The 11,695-nt window shown below is 46.2% G+C and overlaps 1 protein-coding gene across 1 annotated transcript; it reads right to left on the bottom strand.

Moving 5' to 3' along the window:
* Positions 1-7,667: 7,667 nt before the first annotated feature.
* F4822DRAFT_405059 (peptidase family M41-domain-containing protein) lies at positions 7,668-11,482 on the bottom strand. Its single transcript, XM_051458262.1, has 2 exons — positions 8,921-11,482; positions 7,668-8,866 (listed from the first exon to the last, which is right to left on the bottom strand). The coding sequence occupies exons 1-2, from the start codon at positions 10,949-10,951 to the stop codon at positions 8,387-8,389; spliced, it is 2,511 nt and encodes an 836-aa protein (XP_051314903.1). The 5' UTR covers positions 10,952-11,482; the 3' UTR covers positions 7,668-8,386.
* Positions 11,483-11,695: the final 213 nt, after the last annotated feature.

Raw genomic sequence — 11,695 nt, 5'->3', positions numbered from 1 at the left:
TCCAGGTTTCTTTACCCAGTGACACAATTAAGAGAACCCGAACTTTATGCAGAGACGCATGAAGGGTCAGTCACGGGATACTCAGACGAGCTCACACACTGGAAGCCGGGTATTGCGAGCCGGGTAATGATATATGACTGTTGTTGGTTCTTCGTCGTGTTTGTACATCTCTAAGAAAATGCGAAAACGGATATCCTACAGAGCAAACCCCAAGTTGCTTATCGAGCGAATGAGTAAAAGCCTAATAGGACAGGGTGAGCCTGTACATAGCAGGATTCTGTTATTCCTATGGTCTGGGAATCAAACGTCGATCGTACCCAAGAGCCGCCAACAAATCAGACGAGTGAAACGATATGAAGAAAGGAAAAAGAAAAAAGAAAATTGTTAAGGAATACATCCATACCTTGGGTACGTAATACGATATAGGTACATATCACGATACTTCCAGTACCTACACGACGTAAGCTGCAGTGTATTGTAGGGGATAATGCAGTAGAGTGGGGGAAGCCTTTTTCCGGGGAAGGGATTCCGAGGCAGTACCCGGGAACAGCACCCCCTGGTTTTTTCTTCCTGCAGCTTTTCCAAGTTCGTTCACGTATTTTTGAAGAGAATGGGGATCTAAGCCAGTCCAGCCCCTCGGAAATATATTTCCTCTGGCTCTTTTTGATAACTACCAACTAACTTGGTCTTAGTCTCTCAACTACGGAGGATAGGAAAGGTCCTTGCAATAACAATTTTCTCCGCCGGTACGCTTCCGGCAGACTTATGCAGAGCCCTTTCTGTCATTATGCCTGTTCCATGCAAGAATTGTGCCTAGGGCGCGATCCTCCACTGCAAGCTACCGATTCGGTTGAGAAATGCACCCATAGGTATGCAAACCAACCAACGATTCGGAGGTTTTCTTTTTTCCTATTTTCTTGTGGGCGAGCGAGGCACTATGGATTACATGGGAGATAGCAGAGATTGCTAATACTTGCATTATAGCTGCATCATTACTCTTCCCTGCGTCTGCACAATAAAATACTACTGCAAGGTGAATCACCTATTCCCTTTCCGTCTCTTTTCACCGAAATGTCTCTCCATCTCATCTGCCCCTTTTGCCGCGAAACGGCAACATCTTGCCTATCACAGGAGTCAAGACTCCTCTCTCACTCCACTCAAGCACATTCGGAGAAATATTATCTTATTTTATTGCAGTTCAAACGACGGCAAAGCGCTGCGACGAAGGGTAAAAAGCTCACGGATAACGGATAACTGCAGGAGTTCGCACTCGTCGGCTGATCGCCGAGTTCATGTACGTACGGTGAATCAATCACCTTCGCCGTCCACTAACGGCGCGTAAGGTATTATAAAGGTAAGTAATATAGTCTATTATGGCATTCGCATTTTAATAAGAAAATTCGTTACATTGAGCGGTGTTCTACCTACTGTTAAGTCATCAGGGAATAGATTTATTACTAACGAGTTACGATTGGTAGCTCAAGACGATGCAAATGCAGCTGCAAATGCGATGCAATGCAGACAGTCATTAAGCCCCCTTATTAGATACTTCTTCAACCTACCTATGTATCTATCTACTTGGGTATCTATTAAGCATGGGAAAGAAAAATTAAACATGTTGGTCCGGTTTCGCTCGCCTCTCCCGTACTAATGAGTGAGTGAAGAAGAAAAAGAAAAGAAAAAAAGCACATGGGCGCCCCCGGTGAAGACCCGACGTTGGATTGCATATGCAGGTCCAAAAAGTCAGGGGAAAATGATGTATCGCCTCACCCTTTTGAGAATCTGGTTCTCCCCACCTCGGGGACGTCCAAAATCAGATGTACAAATGTGACGAAAGCGTCCGGGCTGCATTACGCGATCAAAAAGAAGTCTAGTTGAAGTGACACTGGAACGAACGGACTGGACTCACGATAAGTTTGGGAGTTAAGTCGGACACAAGCTCATCCCACAACCCAAAAATTGAGGCAATCTACAATCTACTATTCTTATTGTTGGCGTTATCGCCGTGTCCTGTCTCACTGCGCTATCATCGTGCAGATGCGCACGTTCGGGTTCCTCAGGATCGGCTTGTCAAAATGTCTGTTCGCCAGACCAAACTATTTAGCGCTCCCCCTTCTTGCAGCGTAAAAGGTCCGCGATAATTGGCTTACTGAATTCTCTAATTAGGGCATCTAACGACAAAAAATTCACCTTTAGGTGTGGCAAAGATTCGAGATGAGTTGAGAATCCCAAATTTACACCGCTCTTTGAATGCTCAACGATTTTCAACTTCTGCAGGTCATGAATGATGAATCTGTATGCCCGTCAATCTGTCAGTCAGTCTGTTCGTCAGTCATCCACCCCAGGGGTCACCGCGAACAGACACTTCTGGGCAGTGGCGAGCAGGTCATATGAAACGCAAACGCCGCCACCTACACGGAAATTGGGACTAGTTTACGAATGATGACAGATACTCTTTTGAGGTTGTTGATGGATCTCGAATTTCCATGAGTTTATGGGATATGATGATATGATGGATGAAGAAGTATGGTTCTGTTGTCCATCTTCGGTATAGAGGAGACGAGGTTGGTGAATTGCGCTCAGACGTAGGATTTAGATCTAAATTTTATTAGTCCCTAGCAATTCATGCTCCCGAAATTTCCAATGCTTGAGGTGCCATTATGCATTCATCTGTTCGAATTTGCGTGCGTATTCAGTATCGTCAAGTTGGCATGAAGCGCTGCTGTCATTCATGTAAGGGAGTTCCTAGCCGCCGTGTAATGTTCGTTCCAACACGAAGGGCTGGGATACACTGAAGTTTGCCAGCGTGTCATACTCTATCTCATGCGCAAGGCACTATCAATTGAAGGTCCTCAATTGGCTAACCGATGGCACGTCTAAGAATTCTCATGTTTGTATGGACCTTTCCAAATAACGCCCTGCGTACGATGCTGATATTGGACAACATCGATAGGCGAGCCGGTGTCCGAAATCCTTTACGAGAAACTCAATCGCCGTCTTTTCTTTAACTACCGGACCCGAAAGCCGTTTACCATCTTCTCGGTAGCATTCTGACAGATGTCTTGATAATTCGATCCTCGATGCGCAAACATGCAAATCGCTCTTAGCCCCCTCACCTCCCTCGTATGGCCCCCCGAACGTCCCATAATATCGAGTCGGCCGAGTCCAGTCCATACTACTTAGGTAGCTACGAAAATGCCGACATTGCAACAAGAACCGCATAGATGGAGAGGAGAGTGCCTAGTCTTGCATCTGCTATAGAAATGACTCAAAAACAAATCAGTCTAGCAGTATCCCCTGCCCCTGAGCCTACCATTTAGAACAGATATCTCTCATACATACCTTGGTAGAACAACCTCTCTGATTAGATGCAATGGGGGGATAATTACCTAGGCACTTGGTTTTACGTATTATCAATCTAGACAACAAGACTAGCTACTGTGTAGATAGTGAGTGTCTGGACATCTTCTCCCCAACTTGGCTACGTAGGCATCCAATCTTGCTCATCCGTTTCGTTAACGGGCTGGGTACCTAAGTAGGTACGCATAAATACCAATGGAATGTTAATAGTTGACCATTAAATATAGCTCATTTTAGAACCGTACGATTCTTTCCGTCTACATTTCTAAATTATAATACGTAGCGAGGTAGGACAGATCTTCCTTTCCGGCAGTCAACAAAGCTGTCATGACTTGAACACTTACAACCCATAATACCTTTTTTTTTCCATACTTCTTATTAAATATTTAGAATAATTCGAATATCCCTCAGATATCTTAGGGGGTTACAGATGTCAACAATCTATACCTAAATACATCATACCTCTATGGTTAAGTATTTCCATAATATCATTTACAAGACATTAATTTAGCCGCCAGCGCGTCTATATTGTCATTAACAAGCTAACGTTTACACTCCAGTCCCCCGTATTTCTCGTCGACCTAACGATTCGACCCGGAAGAAGAAAATTCTCAATAATAACTCCGGACCGCCACCGACCTCATATCTCGTCAGGACCTTCCAACAAAGAAACACAAACCCCGCGGAGAACCACCAACCGAAACGCTGTACTACCATACTGCATAACGCCCGCAAACCACTTCGAGCCAACCTACCTACCTACCTACCTAGGTAGGTATCCACGAATGTATTCAAGGATGTACCAGGTAATAAATGCTAGAGATATCACAAAACTTTGTGCTGAGACGCATGTATTGCAACAGAGGGGCGTACAGGGGAAAATCATATGATAGCAATAAGTGATAAATTATAAAAGAAATGGAAACAACTGAGCAAAACTATATTGCTGCCTTGAGCCAGCAAAGCTCTTGGTATTTTCAAAGTATACTGTCTAGTAGATTCTACCCTTCACAGGTGGCGTGTTCTATACTTAGGTAGGTAGTTTCGGTAACGAACTCTACCTGCTGGCGCCAAATCTTGCCGTTCGAAAGCTTTCGTCATATAGATAAAAAGCAAAAATCACCTAGCATTACGTAGCTTGATTACGTGTCTCACGTATTTCCGATGATTTGGTGCACCATTTTGTAGTTGAATTGCCATTCTCTTGCTTCTACTCCCTATACTTGAAGCTAACGATATATGATACCGAACCAAATCCGTACCGGTAGAACCATATGATCATGTGTAAAGACAACCACCAGGCCTGCGGAACGTAACACTAGCAAATATACTATATTTGAACTTTCAAATCACCCCATTTCTTCCCTTTTGTATCGATTAGACCAAGAAATTCAGGTTTGGTGCCTCGTGTTCGTCAGGCACGTAGCCTACCTAAGTAATGAGGCGTTACAGGGAACCCAATACGACGTTTTCCCCTCAGCAAACCCGAAATAGGAAAACAACGAATATGCGATATTTCTCTTATTCTACGCGCCGGTGTATTCTCAACAACCAATCCAATCATGCAGATAGTCATTCCCAAGCTGTCATCATTGTCTAGTTGGGCTGAAGATCACGTAAGGGAACAAGGCTTCATTCAGGGACTTGACGTGAGCCTCGCCCTTACGCAAACCCGATAGTTTGGTACCGTTTAGCCCTCACTTACGACAGCCGGGTAGACTCGGAGCCGAGTCTGCAGTCCACCCTGCAGGATTCGGAAAAAAGAGCCGGTGGAAAATACCAAGTCCAAGGACTCGGGGTACCACCATGATGGGTGAGACGAAAAAAGCTAGGTAAACATCAAAACGTCCAAAGTACGGTATAGATCGACTTACACCTGAACTACACCTTACTACACCTGGCTTCTCTAGGGAAATCTTATGGGATAGGTTTCATTGCGTGGGTGGATACTAGGGTGACCCTATTCCTCGGGAGCCCCGTCAACGTGGATGTGGACAACACATGGCTAACCAACTAGGTAGATGTCATAATACGTTGCGCCATTCATGTAAATCCTAGGTCAGGTGGGCCTTAACAGAAAAGGAGGTAGCCCTAAACGGAATTCCAGGGCAGTGGATGATAGTCCAAGTACCTTAACAGAAAGGATTTAGGTACGCAGAACATTCGGGTATTTCCTTCAACCTAGACATCAATGCCACGTCAAATCATCAACAATACCTATAGCATAGCATTAAGGGCAATATCTAGGGAGGACGTGCAACACCGCTCTTTCGTCTGTCTGTCTGTGAGCCATGGGATAGACGTCGTCGCGAAACATGGCCCACTCGTGGAAATAGCCGCTTCCAAATTTGCCTGCCGGGTCCCTCCTACCTACGTGTCCTACAGAGCATTAGGAGATTTCGGTAGTCGTGATTAGACGACCCAAAGTCTGACAACTTCGCTTTGACGGTCAGGGAAGTCACACAACCAGCCCGCGTTCTCGGACTCTTTTCAACCTTGAGCTGCCTGGTTGTTCGATATCCATCCACCCCTACCATCGTAGGACCCTATTCTAAACCATGTCTCCCCAGCTCCGGCTTTACCCATCCGCCCATCCTTCGAGGTAAAGTACCTATGCCATTTAGGAAAATGATATCGACCACAACATTGGAAACGACAAAGCGCATTCCTGAAATGGGAAGATGTCGCTTACATATTATCTAGGAAGCTACCTAGCCGTGCCAAGATGGGGCGTAAGACGACTAACTTACATAACTAAGGGCGACCAGGATCAAGATGGCCTCAGCTAACGTTCTACGGAGCGGAAAGGGGCGGATGAGTGGAAATTATGCCAGTCAGTTTAGTTAAGCGATGCTATTTCGAACTTGCGCAAGTCGGTGAATACGTGAAAACGGCTATCAATTGGGGGGCGAAGTAAGCGGGAATTCACGTTATTCCAACTCATTCATACTCCTGGTCATTAAATGAGGCTGTTATACATTACTGAGCCGTCACATATCAGTTAGTGCCCCCCTAACCCCTAATGGATCGTTACCTAATTCAACCACCACGTAGTGGGTTAGAATCTTATACCGAAATAACACGACAAATTGATACATACGACCATAGGACTTGGAAAACTCGGGATCCTGTCTGCTCTCCCCTGATAAACCAAATACCGCTGGACTAGTACTCTAGTACTTGGGTCGGTGACGACCAGCGAATCCCCGGTGTTGTATGTTTCAATTTTTTCCACAATCTTTTCTCTTTTTTCTACACTAGTTTGGAGCGGTCATTGAGCTATTTGCGGTGGTTAGTAGGTAGTAAATTTTATCATTGTATTGAGCGTAAATATGTGCCTATTAAATTAATGATAACCTGTGTCATTGTAACCCGTAGCCAGACAAAATAACGCATTGTTCTATTGATGAATAGCTACGAGCTATGGCATTACCTGTTCTCAGATAGTTAGGCTTCTCCCATGTGGTGTGCTAAATGCTGGAAATTGGGCGGAAAAGGGGCCCTCGTAGGCTGTTCTACAACCCGCAAAGCTAGGTACCTAGGTAGGTATACCAACCTCAAGTATGAAGTAAAATGAATATCGATATAATTAAAATCTAAGCGTGTTTAAACTCATGTACGAGCTCGCGGTAGTTGTTGAAGTTATTCGTGTTGCGTCTTATATGTGATTATGAATACGTGTCTTTCTCTCGAGAAGCTATATTCTCTTGGGCGCCTGAACTTATGAATACGTCTCAGGCGTGGTCTTAGATAGATGATGATATCGTGTACTTTCTTGTATTGAATGGGCCTTCATGGTTTCATAGAAGTCGTATTGGACACGAGACTCTTTCCCCTCTATCCGTTTTCATATGAATTAGTTACGAGATATCCTTAATACCTATGGGCTAACGACAATGACCGTGACCATCTCGACCCAGCTACTATGCCGCAATACTCGTGTACCTGCGATACCAATCGACCATAAGACGAGTAGAATAGTGTACGAATGCGTTTAGGCACACTAATACTGCTACAGCGTTCGAGGTGTCTTTTGGCAGGTGTTGAATATGTGTTTCTATCACCACTTTTCTCTTCACAGGCAACCGTGACCAGGAAATGAATATGACCACATCAATGATGATCTAGAGGACTAATACCATCCTAAATACGGTAGTCTACTCACTCATATCACGCCCGCCACCTTACCTAAGGTAGGCAAATCCTTAAGGCGACAGCTCTTACGAACAGGCATTGCTTAGGTAGGATATGAAGTTATCCTCGACCTACAACATCTTCACGAGAACACGTTACACTTCATATCTATATCTGCAAGTACTCCCTTTCGATAAAATACCTAATTTTCTATTCCTTACTTCTCCCCACCCTCTAAATTTACCTCTACTTCTTATTTTCTCTTCCTATGTTCCCCTTTCCTGCAAAACCTCCTACCTCGTTCATATACACATGATGACAATGAATGATACCAGTCACAGCAACAGTACTAATACCAACACCGCCAGCAACACTCACGACAGCAGCAGTGATAGTAGTAACCAGCAGTTAATATATACTTCGTAGGCACTGACTGTACTAATACCCCGCCCCAACCACGTACCTATCTATCCATCCATCCACCCATCTCGTTCGCTTTTTCCATCCGAATTTTTGCCATTTCCGTATGTATTTACTTACTGCCTACCCTAAGTAGAAGTGCCTAAGCAGAAGTAGGCAGAAGATATGCATTAGACAACGCTGAACACAAATGTTTTGCCTGCCCTACTTTTGCACATGCTCATTCTGCCCTTCTTGAAAACAGACTGTCGCTGTGCACCATGCCCTCTATTCCGCCCTGCTCACCATAGTCGTTACCGTACCTCCTATCACATCCCCAACCCACCAACCATACAAGTCTCCACTCACCATCATCACCATCCACGGAACAAACCATCAATAGTGGCGGAGGCAATCGGAAAGGGGAAAACATGATAGACAAGATAGATATAACTCATTCACTGGTATTTCGTATTAAAGGAGACCTGTCTGACTACCTGCTTTCACTTTCCCCACCTCTCCCGTCCGATATCCTCGAGGGAGCAAGTCCACCGGGCGCCGGAGGTACCGGCGGCGGCGGCCTTCCGCCATCACCACCTGGCGCAGGTGGCGCAAGCTCACCTGGAGCTGGTGGCTTCGCAGAAGAAGGTATGGTCATCGGGCCCTTCGGGACCGCGATACGATCACGGAGGGGTTCGCCTCGAATGACCTTCTCAACCTCCTCTTTGCTTAATGTCTCATATTCGACGAGAGCCTTGGCCAGGAGGTCAAGCTCGTTGCGGTGGTCCGTTAGGAGTTTTCGGGCTCGCTCATAGGCCTCGTTGAGTGTTCGTTGCACCTCGGCTTCGACTTGAGCTCTGGTTTCGCTGCTTAGAGTGTCGTATCGGCTTCTGTATTCCATGTTTCCGAGCTTAGAAGACATCCCTAAGCTAGCGACCATATCGAAAGCAACAGCAGTTGCCATTTGAAGGTCCTAGATGATACCATTAGTATGATTGATATATCGTGAAGGAGTAGTGATTCTTACCGATGAAGCTCCACTGGTGACTTGGTTGACTCCGTAGACGATCTCTTCCGCGAGCTTACCTCCCAAACACATATCTATCCTCGCCAGATAATTGCTAATGGTGTAAGAATACTTATCCATTTCTGGGAGAGCTGCTGTATGACCTAGCGAGTGTGCACGGGGAAGAACAGTGACCTTGTATAGACTTGAACCGGAACCCTTCGTTAGAAGGCTGATAAGCGCATGGCCAGCTTCATGGTAAGCGGTCATTTCCTTCTCTTCGGCGCTGATAACCATAGTCTTCCGCTCGGCACCCATGATTACTCTATCTTTAGCCCAGTCGAAATCTTCTTTCCTGACAAAGGAAGCCTTTGACTTGCTAGCGTGGACGGCGGCCTGGTTAACGATGTTTTCGAGTTCAGCACCAGAAAGACCAGAAGTAAGAAGCGCAATAGACTGTAGATCGACGTCCTTAGCAGCTTTGATCTTCTTCGCGTGGTACTTCAGAATAGCAAGACGGCCGCGAACGTCAGGTAGGTCGACGGATACGTGGCGATCGAAACGGCCAGGACGCGTAAGAGCCTTGTCAAGCAACTCGGGGAAGTTTGTCGCGCCAATGATAATAACACTGCTAGTCTGGTCAAACCCGTCGAGTTCAGTAAGAAGTTGGTTCAGAGTTTGCTTGACGTAGGCAGCGTCGCGCGCATTACGGCGGCCTCCAATAGCGTCGAGTTCGTCGATGAAAACGATGGCGGGTGACTTAGACTTGGCGGCAGCGAATAAATCTCGAACTCGCTTGGCGCCGACACCAACGTATACCTCATCGAACTCGCTACCAGACATGTAGAAGAACGGAACACCAGCTTCACCAGCAACGGCTCTCGCAAGGAGAGTCTTACCAGTACCAGGAGGACCAACCAGTAGAATACCCTTGGGAAGCTTGCCACCAAGCTGGGAGAACTTTTCGGGATTGCGGAGGAATTCAACCATCTCTTGTAATTCTTCTTTAGCCTCATCAGCGCCGTGTACATCTGAGAATCGAGTCTTCTGGTGTTCAGCCTTGACCTCACTCTCGACTTTACCGCCGGGTCGCTTCAGCATACTAAGAGTCTCGATAAGCATTGTCACAAGCACCAAACTGAGGTAGGTGAAGAGACAAAACCAAAGAAGGAATTTGACCCAGCGGAAGACGCTACCTCCGAGTGATTCATCAACAACGACGTGGAGAGGACCATCTTTCGCACCAGTGGCTTGACCACCCTTAGCAACAGCTAAGTTGCTACCACGAGATCGAGCAGCTAGGGCCTGGGTTACAGCTTGTACCTGAGTAGGTGTTAGGTTTCCGGGTAGATTTTTGACGGTCTGGTTGACATCCTCCTCTTGAAGTCCCTGACTGCCATTAGGTGAGATCACGCTTAGCGCCTTCTGGTAGGCCTCGGTTGCAGCGGGATTGGTAGCGAACCGTCCGGACTGATATCTCTCAATAATGATGGCAGGCATGTTTGCTCGTAGGAGGGCCTGGTAGAACGCATTCTGGGCAGTGGCGCTGGTCGGATTTCTATTGGCAGATTCCTCCATATGAGCGAGCAGGTTCCTAGACAGTCCACCGGTTTGAAAAGATCTTCGTTGAGGCGTGTTCATGTTCATCGGGGAGAGGCGGTTTGGAAAGAAACGTAGAGCGGTTGACGTAGACATAGACCGAGACGAGAGCAGTTGCGGGTGCAGGCGACGCACCACCGGGTTCGACGCAAGTAGAGTAGCACGCTGCATGGTTGAGATCGAAGAGCGAATATCGAAAGGAGTGGAGATGTTCTTTACAGAAGGGACAGTAGGCACAATCGCATTCGATCGAGCGCCTTGAAGGAACTCCAAGAGCTTAGGTTGAATGGGTGTCGACTGCGCACTTGACTCGGCTTTTTGTGTTCGAGATCTCGGGTTCAACGGAGGTAGAGTAGAGGCTCGGAGTGGTACCATTAGAATCTTTGCGATGGTTGGCCATAATTCCGTTGTCGCCGCCGCAATGCTCGGCAGAGCTGACGTTTGTAACGCCATGGCGACTAAGTTGGAGATCTCGCTCGTTGTCGTCAATTAGTATCGTATCCTAAGGCTGTCGCGGAATAATACTTTTCTTTGGTCGGTGATATATTTCGACAAAGTTATTTATGAATGTGTACGAGAGAAGCGCAACAATCGTCGGCAACCTCAATAAATGATCGAGTGAGGTGTGTAAACCGGTGAGGGAGAGACAATAGACAGAGACAGAAAACACCGCCACCAAATGACTACTGCATTAAATAGAAATGAATTCTAAGAGAGAAGAAGAAAAAAACAAATAGAAGAAGAGCGGTTAGCTACTAATTGATGACTAGGGAGGAGGCCGCATTCTCCTCGGGAGTTCAAGATTCGCGAAAAACTCCCCTTTCGATTTTGTTGTAATGGGGAGGAAGGAATGGGAAAGGGTAAAGGACTAAAGAAAATTGCGGCGAATCTTTGAAGTTTTTGGATTTAACGTTTAAACGTTGGTGATGTGATCACCGGCAGCTAAACTTGCTAAACTTCGCATCGTCCCAGCCGTTTCTTACTACGTACCACCTTTTACCTTATCCAATCGGCCGGTCCTCGGTGAAAGTTTGTCGCCGGTTTATCTTAATTGAACTTACTTAGTCAGCAATTTGCTCAATTATTGGTTACAAGATTATCGACCTTATCATTGGTTATGTCGTCACCACGGACAAGTCACGGAATAGAACCTGCCAGATCTCCCAAAGTGGATCCATTTTGAGATTCATCCACTTT

Source organism: Hypoxylon trugodes, assembly GCF_022578975.1.
Source record: "Hypoxylon trugodes strain CBS 135444 unplaced genomic scaffold F4822scaffold_5, whole genome shotgun sequence".
Lineage (NCBI taxonomy): Eukaryota > Fungi > Ascomycota > Sordariomycetes > Xylariales > Hypoxylaceae > Hypoxylon > Hypoxylon trugodes.
The sequence above is the reverse complement of the archived record's forward strand: the minus strand, read 5'-3'. Positions and strand labels throughout refer to the sequence as shown.